The sequence below is a fragment of the Chrysemys picta genome, chromosome 3 (assembly GCF_011386835.1).
Source record: "Chrysemys picta bellii isolate R12L10 chromosome 3, ASM1138683v2, whole genome shotgun sequence".
Taxonomy (NCBI): domain Eukaryota; kingdom Metazoa; phylum Chordata; order Testudines; family Emydidae; genus Chrysemys; species Chrysemys picta.
In genome coordinates, this window is record NC_088793.1 from 164,020,849 (window position 1) to 164,039,342 (window position 18,494).

Sequence of the window (18,494 nt, forward strand, 5' to 3'; positions counted from 1 at the left end):
CCAATCTATATTTGGGAAATTAAAGTCTCCCATAATCGCACAATTTCCAGTAGTATTTAGTTAATTAAAAACATTAAAGAGGTGTCTATCCATAACCAAATCGTATCCTGGTGGTCTGTAAGACACCTCAAGCACTATATCCTTTAGTAGCTTTCTTCCCCAAAGTGATTTTGGCCCAAACAGACTCTATCTTATCCATTCTATCATTTCTAATTTCTTTACAGTATATCTTAGCATTAATATACAAGTCTACTCAACCACCTTTGTCCTTCTTTCTTTCTTTCTTTCTTTCTTGAACAGCCCATACCTTTCAATACTGTACTCCAATCATGGCTACTATTCCACCATGTTTCTGTTATCCCTATAATATCTGGTTTCACTTCCTGCACCAGTAATTCTAGTTCCTCCAGTTTGTTACTGAGGCTCCTTGTATCGGTGTACAAATATCTTAACTGTTGCTGTTTGGGTTCGCCCCACATTCCACGCCCGATTGGGTACAGTCATTCTACTGCAGTGTTGCCCAATTTTCATCTTACCAGACCTCCATTTTACCATAAATGTATTGTGGACCCTTTTCTGCTGTTCATTTCCATACATGTTTCCCCCATTTCAGATAATGTGAGGATAAACCTCATGTTTTTTCTTCCTAAACTGTTACTAAATCCCAGCTTTAAATACTACAAATAATTTAAAAAACATTTAAATAAAAGTATAGAAAATTAAATACTAGTTTTGCATACCAAGAGGTCTTAATGTTCTAGGTGTGGGTTTACAGATCTGTTACACTGTTAACTTTACATCCATATTTAACAAATGACATTATTCAGTTTCATGGGGTCACTGCGTCAAAATGTCTGTGTTAGGACTTTAATTTATTTCCTGAGGTTCCTTTTAGTGGGCAGAAAGAGTGGTGCATTGGATTGATTTACTGTCTCTAATCCACCATGTGGAATTTAAGGCTTGGAACTTATTCTGTGATTTAAATTTAAAACCTAGAAGAATTCAACTGTACTTCAGTAGCAAGCTGAACAAGACTGGGGAATCTCGGTAACTCAAATGTGGGGAGGATGATTCTATTGCAGAAGTAATGTTCTCTAATTTCAAGCAGCTTTGACTGTACCATTTACTCAGCATTCCATTCCACCCACTGGTTTATCCACACAGTTCCTGTTTACTTCAGGGGTAGCTGTGGATGCATATCTGAGGGCAGAACTTTGTGGGGTTAGCATCACTTTGTGATGCAGCCACATGAACTGAGTACCTGGATGTCAAGTATTGCCTTTAAGAGATGCTGACATGATAGTGTACAAATTAAGGGTTAAGAAACTATTTAAAAGACCCTCTACCATTTTCAGATGGGTCTCAGGGCAGTTTTATAACAAGATTACATAATTTTCTTTGCTCTGCTATATTAATTAAAGCATGTATATCAAAGATGTTCTTTGTTATGGGACTGCTGACTTTGCACTCTGGGATAGGCAGGCACTGGGTGTAAATTTCAACAGCTGACTAAAAGTGCAGAGGAAATGAGCGGGTAATGAGAGAAGAGCAGCCAGTTCTTTAATTGAATTAAAAGCCGAGTGACACCAAAGCAGACACCTGTCCAATTACAGACAGGCCAAGGTGTTTACCATTGCTGTACAAGCGATTTGAAGATGACAGCAATCTTTCCGCCCACAGATTAACATAATGAAGGAGAACAGATTACAGCGGATGCTGGCCAAATAGCTAGGTTGGCAGCTGAGGAAAAAAGTAGTTTGTTGAAGTATGTAAATAAAAACTGCACTTTCCGTTGCCTACCTATTCAGTTCATCTGCTTCCTTGTTGCTGGCAAAATAGTGGACATGTTATGTCTAAAGGAAAAGAGTGAATTTCTCTGTATCAGCTTTTACTAAAAAAAATGAACAAGATTTACAAAAAGAATGATTTTTAGAAGCCCACTGTTCTTCACATCCCTGTCAGATGATTCAATATGTAAAATCTAATGCAGCGCAGATACAGCATGTACTATCTTTCCATTTTGTAAAATAAATAAATAAAAATTCCTCCAGTGCTTTGGGCATCTTTCTGGATATACTGTTGCTGCTGATGGTGCCTGAAGCCATTGGAGACCCCACAGAATGTCTCCCAACAAGAAATTCAAGGAGTATTAACTCACTATCTCATAAGAAGAATAGGCTATGGCTGCTAAATGTAAAATACAACTAAATTGCATCCAAAAGCACAGCAGAATGCAATGTGAAAAGGCACTTGATGTATAACAAAATATCCCCTGCCACACTTCTCACAGCAGAGAACATGCAAATGTCACATTTAGATGCATTGGTTCATGCACCTATTTATTGGCTTAAGGTAATTCAAACTGTGTGGTTTTACTTTCCTCTTCATCCCTCCCCTCTCCCTCCTGCCCCCCACACTAGGTATGTGTCAATGTTAAGTATTAATGCAAAATGCATTAGTGCTTAGCAGAGAGATTCCCTGGAGATGCTGGTGCCAAATAGTTTAATACAGATGCCTGCATTACACGGGATACTAAAACTTTAAAAACATCAATAATGCCTACTTTATGCTTATTCAATGTGCTTTCAAATTGCTGTCTTCCATCATCAAAAGATTACAGGCAAAGTTTGTTGGTACTGCTGCTGACCCTGCTCTGCCTTCAGTGTATCTGCTGTAGCATTTACATTAGATTCAGAGGTGTCAGTGCAGCTTTCCATTATCAACTGATGATTAGCAGAATCAAGAACTATGATCATAGAGGGATGGTATCGATCTTTCACCATTTTTACTCTTAAATGGAACTACATTGACTGGAGTTACCCCTAATTTATATTGTTGTAAGGGAGAGTAGAATCAGGCCCTAAAAGAGAGCGATTGAAAGATCTTGCAGATGCCAAACTTTCAGGATTTTTCAGTCAAGTACAAGAATAAACCAAGCATCTCCTTTTCAGTGAAAGATTGATCTGAAAAACTGTAGCATCTACAAGCTTCTTAGCAAATACTAGGAGAATACATCAACTCACTTTGGATTGTCACTTGTGCACATCAAAGAAAAACTGCACCAACTTTGATGTTTACTTTGCTGTCCTGCACAAGAGGAAGGGAAATTTTCTGCACTGATTGTTAATGGTAGGGACTGCTACTTACTTCCACCTCCAAGTGCGCACATCACCCCAAAGGGGGCAGGAGGTGAAGGAGGCAGCATCATAACACACTGCACTGAGGGGATCTTAGGGCAAGCTCTTTACCTCTGCATTTTCCAATTAAATATAATTTTGTAGCTTCCAATAGCAAGTTCTTTCCCAAGCTGCTTATGAAAAAGTACAGCTTTTTATCACCCCAATGCAGGACAGGGCCTAAATAGCACAATTTGGCACCTAAGGTGAAATTCTACACTTGGAAGCCAGTGTATACATAGTGGACATCAGAATATGATGCACATTGAAAGTCGGCAAGAGTCTGCTCTCCTTTTTTATTAATTTTTAACTTTTTTTCTGAAGTTTCACTTCATATTATTTTATTATTTCACCTGCTTTGAAATGGGAACTGCTAATGCTTTGACAGATTTCGTGAACATTTGTACACTTTCACTGTGGTACTTCTATACTTTCCAATTTAATATAACTGTGAGATTTCCTATGCCAATACTCCTCACTGAATTGTTACACCTATCCCTACATTTTTTGAGTACTAGGATGACCATTTTTTTTCAGGAGTGCATTCAGGAGTGAAATCAAATTGGTATCACTCACGGCTGATTTATAACAGAATTCTATCCACCTCTCTTCACTAACACCAATAAGTCCTGAAAAAGCACAAGTATACAAATCTTTTCATGTTGAATCCTTGGGTACTGTGTTCCGTTACTGTGGTGGTGTATTAACACAGGGATTATACGATGCCACTGAAGTAATGGAACTCAGATGATATGTTTCATATGGTACCAGGAGCTTGATATCTTGGATTAAAATGGGAAGCTTTGTAGAACAGTGTTAATGCCTGAGAGAATGATCTCTTTAGTGTTATCCAAGAGGTTAGCAATTCCTTGGGAAAAACAAAACTTATAAGTAAAATAATTTGGTGGGGAAGGGATGAAGAAAAGCTGAGTCAATAGTTATATGTATTTAAGCTGCTGAAATCTTGAAATAACTTCTAGTTTACAAAGAATAACTGGAAGATTCCAGTTGCACAATATTAGCATATTGTTCTGAATAAAACATGATTTATTTTTAAAAAGCAGAAACTATTCCAAACCACAGGGAACTAGAAATGCAAGTTTTAATGCTTTGTCCTTTCCTCCTGTACTACTGTAAGTATATTATTTTATGTAAATATATATTGCTGGACGATATAATTATAGCATTGTGACTGTATATGTACATACAAGGGACCACATAGTGTACATATGCAACATTAATTTCTTCTGTTGTAGGCATGTTGACAGGCTTGCAACCCTTCGCAAACTATGGTGTAACCCTAACTGCTTGCACTTTGGCTGGCTGTACTGAGAGCTCACATGCATTGAACATCTCCACTCCACAAGAAGGTAAAGTAATTTCAAAGGTCTTGACTTCCACATTTCAGTCATGAATAATAAAATAGGAGAAGAGCTAAATGCTGCAAAGCCATTTGCTGGAAAACCCCAACCTAATTTGATGACAAAGTGCATTGCCAGAGCATAATTGCTCCATTTTTGGGGGGGTGCGAAAATGAATCAAACTCCATACCCTTTAATGACATGCATCTTTAATAGCTGTAATGCAGATTAATGGGCTTTTTAATTGCTGTTACATTGTTCATGCAAGAGCCTTGTCATTAATATGAAGCATCTGAAAGATTAATGAAAGCTTCCTCATTTTACTATGGCTCAGAAGTAAATCTAGAGACAGTCTGACTAAAAAGAATTGATTGTATGGCACAGTATGAAATTGAGAATCAAACGGTTGATTTCCATGGTCTCTTTTAACTGCTAAACACTAGCATAGGCAACAATTATTTTAGTATGATGGAACCTCCGAACGCCAATTTAGCCATTTATTAATCACTGCTCAATTTTCTGCTGCTTTTCTTAACTCTTATGCATTTTTGTTGTACTTGGAACTTAAAAGTTGCAAGCATAAATTAAGGTTTCTTAAGCTTGCATTAAGATCTAGAGCAGCAAGAAAGAAAATATATTACAGTTCTGGCTTTAGAGACCAGCTCAATAACTACTGTGCATCAATTACTGGAGGAACTGTTCCCAAAAGATCTGAAGCATATGTAACTCCTATCTCACTTAAACATAAGGTCCAGGTCAAATTCATCTCTCGGTTACATCAGTCTAAAGCTGGAGTAATCCACTTGAAATCAGCAGTTACTCCAGATTTGCACCAATATAATTTGACCCTTATGTGTAAAACAGTATTTTGTCTTCCATGAGGTGAAAGAATTTTAAAACTCATCTTAAAAAAAATATTCCCATCTGGTGCGTGGTGTGTTTTTTAAGAAGCAAATATAGGCTCCTCTTTGTTTTATTCGTCTTTTTTTTTAATAAGTTAAATAAAGAAATAGCAATACAGTGCTAACATGGAACTAAGACTTCAGCATAAGTTGATGTAAATTAGAGGCAAACCAGAAAAATCAAAACCGCACCACTTCTAATTAATTAAAATTAGATATGGTTCTCAGCCACAAAGTTTGGATCAGCTGTAAACTTATGCCGAAGTCCCAACTCTTTGTAGGGATGGGTGAATTAATGTGGGGGGAAAAAATAACCCTTTACCCCTCTGGACTTGCATGCTTTTCTAGAACAAGGTTTTAGCTAAAAGGTCAGTTTTCAAAATGGAGAGAAGTAAATAGTAGTGTCCCACAGAGATCTGTACTGGGACCAGTGCGGTTCCGCATATTCATAAATGATGTCGAAAAAGGGGTAAACAGCGATGTGGCAAAATTTTCAGACTATACAAAATTATTCAAGATAGTTAGGACCAAAGCAGACTATGAGGAGTTACTAAGGCCTGGTCTACACTGTGGGGGTGGGGATCGATCTAAGTTACGCAACTTCAGCTATGTGAATAACATAGCTGAAGTCAACATACTTAGATCGACTTACTGTGGTGTCTTCACTATGGCGAGTCGACTGCTGCCACTTCCCCATCGACTCTCGCCGAGCTGAAGTACAGGAGTCAACGAGAGAGGGTTTGGGGGTCGATTTATCGCATCTAGACTACATGTGATAAATCAATCCCCGCTGGATCGATCGCTGCCTGCCAATCTGGCCGGTAGTGAAGACATACCCTAAGGGATCTCACAAAATTGGGTGACTGGGCAAACAAAATGGCAGATGAAATTCAAAGTTGATAAATGCAGAGTAGTGCACATTGGAAAACATAATCCCAACCGTACATACAAAATGATGGGGTCTATATTAGCTGTTACCATTCAAGAGAGAGATCTTGGAGTCATTGTGGATAGTTCTCTGAAAACATCCACTGAATGTGCAGTGGCAGTCAAAAAAGCTAACAGAATGCCAGGACCCATTAGGAAAGGGATAGATAATAAGCCAGAAAATATCATAATGCCCCTATATAAATCCATGGTACTCCCACACCTTGAATACTGTTTGCCCGATCTCAAAAAAAGATATATTAGAATTGGAAAAGGTACAGAGAAGAGCAACAAAAATGATTATGGGGATGGAACAACTTCCATATGAAGAGAGATTACAAAGACTTGTAATTTTCATCTTGGAAAAAAGACTACTAAGAGGGGATATGATGGATATCTATAAAATGATGAATGGTGTGCACAAAGTGAATAAGGAAGTGTTATTTACCTCTTCACATAACACAAGAACCAGGGGTCACACAATGAAATTAATAGGCAGCAGGTTTAAAACAAACATAAGGAAATACTACTACTTTGAGTAGTGTCCCTTTAGGTGTGCTGCTGTCCCTGTGCTGCTGATTGGAGAACTTTGGTAGCAGTGTTGGGTAGGCCCACACATGCGCTCTCTCTTCTCATGCCCTGCCACAAAGCTAACCAGCGCACACAGGCTAATCCCCCTCAGTTCCTTCTCAATTGCCCCGGGCTAGAGATGGAGCCATTAGCAGTCTGTTTCGATAATTAGCTTCTTTAGCATTTTTATTACTTAGTCTCTTCAGTCTTAGTTGGAGCCTTTTCCTCTGTATCTCTCTTCCAAAACAAAAAGCAAACAAACAAAACTTTATTTTTTCCCCTTTTTTTGTTGGGGACTCCTTTCCCCAGCAAGGTATACCCGGCTCACCAGGCTTCAAGAAGTGCCTTCTCTGACAATTTTTGCCCACCGGGGAGTGGGGAGGGATAGCTCAGTGGTTTGAGCATTGGCCTGCTAAACCCAGGGTTGTGAGTTCAATCCTTGAGGGGGCCATTTAGGGATTTGGGACAAAAATCTGTCTGGGGATTGGTCCTCCTTTGAGCAGGGAGTTGGACTAGATGACCTCCTGAGGTCCGTTCCAACCCTGGTATTCTATGAGTGGAGAGTAGTTCCCCCTTCTATCAGTTTTAGAGGGACGCCACGCACCCTCATATGTCTGTTATCAAGAGGCTTCTTGGGTATACCCCCAATCTCCCCCACCACCACCACTGGCATATGACCAACCAAGGGCACCACCACTGGGCTCTATTCCACTGCCCCAGTGGCCATACTGGGATACCTGGGTGTATATCACCCCCACACTTCTCAGGCTCCCAGCCTCACTCATAAGCCCTTGAGACATTCTCCTTCGGCTATGGCATCCAGAACCTCAAAACTTTCAGAAGAGATCATGGAGGAATATGAGGGTGGAGTTGAGGAAGAATTTACTCTGAAGACCAACATCTCTTCCTCCTCTCCAAATGAGGCATTCATATCCTGCCACCATCCTTAGCTGAGGATTTCCAGCTCTCCCAGTACTTGGCAAAAAGAGTTGCAGACACACTGCAGATACCCTTGGGGCTGGTCCACACTAACCCCCCACTTCGAACTAAGATACGCAACTTCAGCTACGTTATTCACATAGCTGAAGTCGAACTATCTTAGTTCGAACTTACTGCGGGTACACACGCAGCAGGCAGGCTCCCCCGTCGATTCCACGTATTCCTCTCGCCGAGCAGGAGTACCGGCGTCGACGGCGAGCACTTCCGGGATCGATTTATCGCGTCTAGTAAAGATGCGATAAATCGATCCCAGAAGATCGATTGCTTACCGCCGGACCTGGAGGTAAGTATAGAAGTACCCTTGGAGGAAGTCAAGGATGTTCATTACAAACTCCTTGACATCCCACACTCTTTCTCGACCTCCAGAATAGCTTTCCCCATCAATGAGGTTCTTATGTACCTGCAAAACTATATGACAAACCCCAGCATCATTGAGGCCTACTTGTAAATGGGCCCATAAAAATATTACATCCTGGCTGGGGAGATGGAATTTCTCTTCTCCCACCCTTCCCCCAACTCCATTGTTATGGATGTGGCAAACTCCCAGGCCCGTCAAAACCAAATGAGATCCACTCCCTATGATAGGGATTGGAAATGCTTGGACCTCTTTGGGCAGAAAGCCTACTCTTCAGCCACATTGCAGTTTCAAATCACAAACTATCAAGCCTTACCAGCGAAGTATGACTATGTCAATTATTCAAAATTCAACAGCTTTATTGATCATCTCCCAGAGTCACAGTGCAACCAATTCTGAGCTATCATCCAGGAAGGGCAGCTAGTAGCCAAAACAACTCTCCAGTCAGCCCTCGATGCAGCCAATACAGCGGCCCGATCCATCTCCATGACGGTGATCATGAGAAGTATGCCATGGTTACACATTTCAAGTTTCCCTAAAGGGGTGCAGATGACTGTTGAAGACCTTCCCTTTGAAGGCACTAAGTTGTTTGCAGAGAATACTGATGCGTCTCTCCATACCCTTAAAGATTTCAGGGCAATTCTCCACTTATTAGGAATCTATACACCTGGACAAAAAACAAAATTTAGTCCACAACCCCAACATAAATCCTGTACTTCCCGATACCAGACTCAATGCTTTTATGAACCTCAGAGAAATAAATCTAGGTTCTCCAGACGCAAACCATCAGGTCCACAGCCTTCCAGGTTGCAACCATCTACCTTAAAATATCAATTTTGACATGTTAGTCGAGGTGTCAACAGACCACTCCCCTCAACCACTACAGCTGACCCATTCTACCCATTCAGCTACTACCTTGCCATGTTCCGCAGGACCTGGGAATGCATAACATTGGTCTGATGGGGTATTGGAAATCATTCAAAATGGGTATTCCATCCACTTTGCCTCCCCCCACCATTACCCTTCCCGTCTTTCAGGGACCCTTCTCATAAGAGTTTACTACAAAAAGAGAGAGATCGCCTCCTCCAGTTAGGAGCCATAGAACCAGTACCTCAACATCTATGAGGCAAAGGTTTTAACTCTCGTTATTTCCTAAAACCCCAGAGGAAGGGAGGTTGGAGACCTATGCTAGACCTCAGAGCACTCTTGTCAAAGCTCAAAAATTCTAGATTGTCACTCTAGCAATGATTATTCCAGCACTGGAAGAGGGAGACTGTTTTTGGGCCCTCAACCTTCAGGACGTTTATTTCCATATTTCAATCCTACTGTCTGTCGGACAGTTCCTCAGGTTTACCCTAGGACAACACCACTATCAGTAAAGAGTACTACCCTTCTGGTTGTCATCGGCTTCGAAGGTATTCTCCAAGGTTCTCTCAGTAGTGGGTGCTCACCTATACTCCCAGGAGATCATGATCTACTCCTACCTGTATGATTGCCTCCTGAGAGCCTGCTCCTTCAACGAGGCTTGTCAGGTTACCAAAACTGCTATAGACTTATTCATGGAATTGGGCCTACAGATCAACACACAGAAATCAACCTTCATCCCGGAACAACCTCAGCACACGTTTCTCTCCTGGGATGTGCTCATAGAGACAATACGAAACAGCCCCCAAATATTAGTCAGACACTGTCTCCAACTTTTGGGGGATATGGCAGCTGGCACAGCGGTGATACCTCATTCTAGGCTTCACATGCAGTGTTTCCAGATGTGGTTCAGCTCAGTCTACAGACTAAACAGAGACGGACTAGATAAACCTCTGTCACTTTCCACCAAGGTAAAAAACTCCCTGGACTGGTGGAAAAAAACAGGAAATATTTGCAAAGGGATCCCCTTTTTGCAAACTTCCCCGTTGGTACTTCTCACCACCGACACATCCCTCATAGGATGGGGCACGTATCTAAACAACCTTACAACACAAGGCAAATGGTTGTCCATGGAGATATACCTCCACATCAACCTCCTTGAGCTCAGGGTGGTCAGCAGTGCCTGCACCCACTTCCTCCTGCTGATCAAGGGAACACACACGAGAGTCCTAACAGACAACATAACATGCATATACTGCATAAATCGACAGGGAGGAGCCAGATCACCCTCTGTCTGTGCAGAAGCACTAATGTTATGGAACTGGTGCATCTCCCTCATTACACTATAAGCAATCTATCTTCCAGGCACACACAATTCGATAGCGGACAGTCTCAGTTGCAGGTTCCCACATGACCACGAAGGGGAGATGCACCCACATCTTCACAACCTATTCAGGTGGTGGGGGACACTGATCACAGACCTGTTCACCACTTTATTGAACAAGAAACGTCCATGTTACTGCTCCAGAGCAGGGATGGGGCAATGCTAGGCAATGCTCTCCTTCTTCCCTGGAACAGGAACCTTCTCTATGCCTTTCCTCCATTTCCCCTACTGTCAAAAGTCCTATTAAAAATAAAATAAGAAGGTGCACATGTCATACTGATTGCTCCCACTTGGCTGAGACTGAATTATCACCCTTACCTGTCACAGCTCTCAACGTGCGCACCAATCTCTCTCCAATCCACTCCATACCTCCACTCATAGAACAAAGGATGTACTCTACATCCCAACCTTGGGATTCTCCACGTCAAGGCTTGGCGCCTTCATGTTTCAAATGCATAGAAAGTTCCTGCTCGGAGGAGGTACAAGAGGTATTATTACACAGTAGAAAATCCACAACATACTGTATTTACCCGCAAAAAATTATCCAGATTTCAGGCTTGGTGTAATTCTCAACAAATTTCTCCAACATCCACTACTCTTCCAAAGATCCTAGACTGTGCACTGACTCTTAAAAAATGGGGTCTATCTCTCAGTTCACTCAAAGTTCTCTTAGTGACTATAACAGCCTTCCACCGACAAGTAGAAGGCTACTCAGAGCTATCACACAGAACCACAAAATGATTCCTCATGGGTATACTAAACCTTTTTTACACAACCCTGACATCCCACCCCTACATAGGATCTAAATCTAGTGTTGAAAAGCCTGACTAGACCTCCCTTGAAACCCATGGCTGTTCACTTACATACCTGTCAATTAAAACGGTCTTCCTGGTGGCAATCATCTTGGCTAGGAGAATAGGGGAAATAGCATCTCTGATGGCACATCTTCTCTACACGGTATTCTTTCGGGACAAGGTCACACTCAGGCCACACCTGAAATTCACACCTAAGGTGACCACTCCTTTTCACATGAACCAAATGATCCACCTTCCAACTTTTTACCCGAAGCCACACTGTGATAACAGGGAGGCTATACCGCACACACAAGGCGTTAGGAGCTCCCTGGCCTTTTACATGGATATGGTGAAGACTTTTAGGAAGTCTCCTAGGCTTTTCCTAGGCGGAAAGATCCAAGGGCTCAGTAATATCAGCCCAGAGACTTTCCATGTGGGTCTCAAACTGCATTAGACAATATTATCGGGTTCACAACATGACACTTCCAGATGGTATTCTCACACACTCCACAAGGTTGATCTCTTCATCTGTCGCCTTCCTCAAGAATGTCCCTACAACAGAAATCTGTCCATATCTTCGCAGAACATTATGCGATTGGGGACTCCATCTCTGATGCCATCTTTGGCTCCACAGTACTGTCATCTGTAACTGACTCGACTCCGAAGCCCCAGCCTCCCGTGGGGATATTGCTCGGGAGTCCTACAGTGGAGCACCCCGTAGGGATACTACTTGAAGGAGAAGAGGAAGTTACTCACCTTGTGTAGTAACAATGGTTCTTTGAGATGTGTGTCCCTATGGGTGCTCCACAACCCATCTTCCTCCCCTCTACTTCAGTTCTTGTCAATGACTCTGCGGTAGAGAAGGAACTGATGGGGGGGGTTAGCCTGTGTGCACTGGTTAGCCTTGTGACCGGGGCATGAGGAGAGACGGTGCATGTGAGGGCTTATTGGATACTGCTACCGAAGCTCTCCGATCAGCAGCGCAGGGACGCAAGCATACCTACAGCGAAGCATCCATAGGGACACACATCTCGAAGAACCATTGTTACTGCGCAAGGTGAGTAACTTCCTCTTCTTCACATAACACACAGTCAACTTTTGGAATTCATTGCCATGGGATATTGTGAAGGTTCAAAAAGAATTAGATAAGTTCATGGAAAATAGGTTCATCAATGCCTATAAGCTAAGATGGTCAGGGATGAAACCCCATGCTCTAGGTGTCCTAAGCCTCTAACTGCCAGAAGTTGGGAGGGGACAACAGGGGATTGATCACTCAATAATTGCCCTATTCTGTTAATTCCCTCTGAAGTACCTGGCATTGGCCGCTATCAGAAGACAGAATACTGGGCTAGATGCACCATTATTCTGACCCAGTATGGCCATTCTTATGTTTTAAAGGCAAAAATCTGTCATCAGATGCTTGACCAGAACTCCCATTGACTTCAGTGGAGTTGTTCTGTGTAATGGTATAATTTTCTCTTAATTTTGTTTTTGAAATTTTCAAATACCCCTTTTCCTTTCTGATTTTCAACCAATCCAGGACTATCCTGAGAAAGGTCATTCTTCTGAGATTTCTAACCTAATTTTTCTGAATCAAAAAGTTTGTCAAAGCTTTGGGTAAACATTAAACTGAACCAAACCTAAATTAGGCTGGTGGTATTTTTAAAGGCTCATAGTGCTGTTCCAACTACTCTCATAGAGGTCTGTGATGGGTTTTACTGTGAACTTCAGGGGGATTAGTGTTAGGCAAATGCTGAGAGCTTTTGAAAATCTCACCCTAAACTTTTTAATATTTCTCCATCACTGTGTCACAGTCAGCTAGACTACAAATTGGGGGGGAGAGTGAGATGGCTTCCCCATGAGAAAAAATATTCTTTCTCTTCCATTGCTCTTAGTAATAGGACACATGACTCAGCTGGTGATGTCCCATGGAGAGTCACCAAATTTGATATATATGATGGAACTTCGAATTGCCTGTAGGCTAAATGTTTAAAATGAAGGAAATTTTTACCAAAATAAGCAGGTTTGCTAGGCTTATCCTGAGGGGTTTTGCCATCTGCAATTATTTGAGCATCATTTTTATGTCAATCCTTTAATATCTACTAAGAGTACCAATCCAGTTCTAAATCCTTAAGTCCAATTATAGTTTTGTAGGACGTTGTTAAATACACTAACTGATATTTTAGTGAATTGATAACTTATTACTCATTTCATTATCAATGAAAATTACATTATTTGTGGGCTTCCTCTGGAAAAAAAAATGTTAATGGAGCCAATGCCATATGTAAGGAAATCCAATTTTATAATATATTTGCTTTATTGCATATTACAATTTTTCTTAAAATTATTTTTCTTATTTGCTCAGCTTAGTAAACGTACTAGCTAATACAGGAATTCTATGTGATTCAGAAAAAAATGCTCATTTCTGAAGATACACTTTCACGTTGGGAAGGTTTACATAAGAATTTTTTTTTTCCAAAATAGTGCTTGTAAATTACCAGATATTCCTGCCAGAGTGAGTAAGCCCCAGTTCTGCCGCCCTTATGATATTCAAAGGTATTGCTGTGGAGTTAACTCACTATAAGGGAGGCAGAACTGGGCCTTTGAGAGTATGTCTATTCAAGCTATGCCAGTGAGCCTCCCAGCCCAGGTTGAGAGACTTGGGCTAACATTCTACAAATAGCTGTGTGGATAGCTCTTGGAAGCTGTAGCTTGAGCTGGAACTCTGGGCTTCTCTACACTACCGGCTGGATCGATGGGCAGCGATTGATCCAGCGGGGGTCAATTTATCGTGTCTAGTATAGATGTGATAAATTGACTGCTGATCATGCTAGTGTCGACTCCGGAACCCTACCTCAACGAAAAGTGCAAGGGGAATCGATGGGAGAGTGTCTCCCATCGACACACCGCAGTGATAACACCGCGGTAAGTAGATCTAAGTACGTCAACTTCAGCTACGTTATTCAAGTTGCTGAAGTTGCGTAACTTAGGTCAAACCCCCCTCCCCCGTAGTGTAGACCAGCCCTCAGACGCTGAAGCCTAGGGAGGGGGGTGGGCTTCAAAGCACGAGCTCCAGCACAAGGCACAACTTGAAAGAGCTGTCTACACAGCTATTTTTAGAGTGCTAGCACAAGCCCTGGAAACTCAAATCAACCTGGGTGAGGAGGCTTGCTGCCATGAGCTGTGTAGGCATACCCTAAAACTATTAGCCATTGCCAACCTCTAGTTTACAACATACACACAAACTACATTGAAAGAGCGCTATTACTGTTGCAAAGTCAAACTATTAGAAGTTAGGAAATGTCAGAATTAAAGTTATGTGTGCATAATAATATAATAATTAAGGCTCCATGTTTGTCATGGAGTGACCTCCATGACTTCTGCAGCGGCCCATGCAGCTGGCCTGGGAGCCGCCTGCGCCGCTCGGGCAGCCCCGGGGATAGTTGCACCAGCTGCTGCTGGGGAAGTCTCGGGCCCCTCTCCACCCCCCAGCAGCAGGAGTTTGGGTGTGGGGGGGGCTCAGGACTGGAGACTAGGGTATGGGGTGGTGCTTAGTGGGTGGATCCCCAGAAGGGTGACAGGAACTCTCCTCCCTCAGCTCCTAGCTCCATGTGCTGCCTCTGCCCACAGGCACCTCTCCCACAACTCCCATTGGCTGTGGTTCCCAGCTCCCATTGGCTGTGGTTCCCAGCCAATGGGAGCTGCAGAACCGGAGCTTGGGATGGAGCGGAGGCAGCACATGAAGCTAGGAATTGGAGGTCACTGCTTCCCAGGAGCTGGGCAGGGAACCTGCCTAAGCCCCACCAACACCCCACCACCACCTGTGGCGTCCCCCCAGGTCGCGACCTCCCCTGAGCACCCATGGGATCCCCCCGGGCCACGCACCCCACCGCCATGCACCCTCCCCCTCCCCGAGTATCCATGGTTCCCCGCAGGTCGCACCTGCAGCACCCTCTGGCCACCCTCCACCCCCCTGAGCTGCACCCCCCCAAGTTTTAGTCAGGGGTATGTAGTATAAGTCATGGACAGGTCACGGGCTGTGAATTTTTGTTTACTGCCTGGGACCTGTCCATGACATTTTTACTAAAAATACCCGTGACTAAAACATAGCCTTAATAATATCTACATCCGTGATTTTGATGAAGAAAAAAAAAATCAATTTGTGGTTCAAGACATGAAGTCAAGGAGAGAGGGATTAAAGCTCTCGGTCAGGTGGTTAGTTTTAATAAAAAATGTCACAAATATCTTAGGTCCAAAATATTCATACTTGAGTGCTTAAAGTTAGGCACATAAAACCCTATGTAGGCATCTAAATAGTGGCCTGATTTTCAAAAGTGAAAAGTGTTATAGCCTCCATTTGAAATTTATGGAGCCACAGGCACTGAGCATCTCTGAAAATAAGATAAGTGTAGATTTAGGTGTCTAACTTTAGACATTCAAGTATAAAATTTTTTGTCTTTAACTAATTTCTAACATCTTTGTTAAGGCTGGTGGTTATCCTTTAAAATTACCTAGTGCTTGAACTGGCAACCAGTTCTACCACCTGTAAATGATAGGCCCCTTCCTTCTTCCTTGTCATAAATTGGTTGCTGACCAGTTATATGAAAGATCCATTGCTCTAAACAATGCATAGGGAATTTCCCAATATTGTCAGAAGTGGTGATGTGCACAGACAAGGGATTTTCACAAAAGGAAAAAGGAAAAGGAACCAGAGAAGAAATCACCCAGTAGACCTAAACCATCAGTGCTGGTAAACATGCCAGGTTTTCCTCATGGCAAGTGGTGAGACGCACCCTGTTGTTGGTAACACAGTTTCAAAAATGTAGTTGGCATCTTGTAGCCACAAGACCCCCTAGTGAATATATAATCTTAAGTGAGTATATTTCTAATAGCAATCAATAACTAAAAGCTAAATAACCTGGAATATCACTATATTATAATGGTTTCAGGTCTGTATACTTGATTTATAATTGTGAAGTTTGGGGTTTTTTGATATCTCTAGATATAGATATTTGGGTGAGTGGATGTGTATTTGTGTACCCGAAAACATTACAATATATAGTTATATATACACAATATTTATTTATTTATATTTTTACAGCCCCTGAAGACGTACCACCACCTACAGCTATATCCTTTCCCACTTTTTTACTACTGAGTTGGAGTCCTCCAAAGAGACCAAATGGTATTATAACACAGTATGCTTTATTCATGGATGCTGTATCAATCTACACTGGAAATGGAACTAAATACATTGTCAAAGGTGAGTTATATAGTAGTGACTCCTAAGATGGGTATGTCACAGTCACTGGGCTAACTGCACACCTAACCCTTCCTGGTCTTGTCAAATGCACCCTCCTCTCAGTTCTCAGGCCTGTAGTTGGCACCTGTGTTGGGGTGAAAGCATGTGGTTCTTCTGCTCTAGGCATGCATTGTAGACTGCCATCCCCAAGTCCTAACTGTGATTGCCTCAACAGGCCTGATGTATCTTTGGAGCCTGCAGTTCTGTTCCCTTCAGAAGCAATGACACCAGTGACCAGACACCATTCTTATAGCAAAGTATTGATGAGAACAAAAGAATTTAAGAGAGAAACAGACCTTGTAAAAAAGACCAAATACATGTCTCGCTTACAAGATATCTAACCATTTTCCACATGGTGGTCCTGGTAGTTCTAGCTTCCTTATAGACTCCTCCACGGAGCCTCGCTCTGTCTGGGTGATCATTTATTCCCTTAACTCACAAACCAGTAATTCCCTCCCTGCCTTGGGGAGTCATTAAATCTTGCTCAGTCCTTTTATCACCCCCCCCTTTACAGAAATCAAGTCTCCTTTTAACTTTTTATAGTCCTTTGATCTGGTAACTTTCAGCTTTGGCAAAACGAGGCTTGAAACTTGTTGGAGATAGGAGGTACTAATTTTCCCCATTGTCTTTCAAATGTGTGCCTGGATGGCCTTATCTGTGTTGCCTTCCTGCACAGCCCCCATTGAATTTGAGCATATAATAAACATTTCACTACCTCCAATATAACTTGTACAGTCTATCTCAATATCTATTTTACATATCTTTATCCTTAGTTGATTACATAGCAGCTCCATGACCCTCATTGGCTGTTTGTATTGATATACAGTCATCTGACATCTTACTTTCACTTTAACCTTTTGTTTCATCAACAGACCACAAATTAGTCGTTCAGGATTATCATGCAATAAAAATAATGAACTATGTGTAGCCTTGTGCAGCAAAAGGAATAGCCTAGCCCAGTCACAGTTTTATGCATGTTTGTAGATAGGTGTAAAACCAAAAAAGATATTAAAATCAGAATCTACCCAGGATAGAGGAGGGTCAGGGTCTTACTTTCTTTTTACTATAACACTTTAGCATAGTGTGAGACCTCAAAGACATTTCTGCATTTTGAGTTAGTACAAAACATTTTAAAAAATGCATAGTTCAATTTTTTTTTATTTGCACAGGCCATAAGCTACTAGTGCGGTGGGTCAGCTCTGACACTGAAAAATGAATCCAGTTAGAGAACCTCCTGAAGGCTGTTGATGTTTGCTATAATAAATAGCGTACACTTTAAGTCAAACTTTTTCATTCTGTATTCAAAGGTAATGGATTTTTTGTAACCATAGTAACCTTGTTGTATTTCTGGATAAATACATGAGGTATATACATTCTGGTTTTATTTTTGAATATAAACTACCACATTATATATTACTAATAATATGAAAAATAGGATATAGGTTAGCATAATGACAACTTAAAGTAGTATGCATTTTTCTTCTGCAAAAAATAAATATTTATCAAAAATATAGGTTCAATTAGTTTCACTCCCCTCCCTCCACCCAGTTTTCTGGTATTCTTGTAGTACCATTTATCTTTTTTTCAAGATCTCCATTAATCTCTTATTACTGTCCCATAACATTATTTTAAAAAATTTGGAAGCAGAAATACATGTGCTTCCAGTCTTCTTATTAAAAACATCATTGAAAGATTTATGCTGATGTTGTTACTAGGGTTGTGCTCTGCCCCATAGCATGTATTTGCAAAATGGTCATGAATTGGAAAGTGTGAAAAACATTTTTGGAATATGTTCACCATACTAGTGGTTTTTTGAAAAGCGCACATCAGATTACATCATGACTGATAACTACTATCTAA

General features: G+C 41.6%; 1 protein-coding gene across 1 annotated transcript in view; it reads left to right on the forward strand.

The window, feature by feature from the left end:
- USH2A (usherin) overlaps positions 1-18,494 on the forward strand; it is a 584,327-nt gene that overhangs the window by 265,711 nt on the left and 300,122 nt on the right. Inside the window, exons 32-33 of the mRNA XM_065589441.1 lie at positions 4,433-4,546; positions 16,434-16,595. Coding sequence (XP_065445513.1) covers positions 4,433-4,546; positions 16,434-16,595 — 276 coding nt within the window. The remainder of the gene's footprint in view (positions 1-4,432; positions 4,547-16,433; positions 16,596-18,494) is intronic.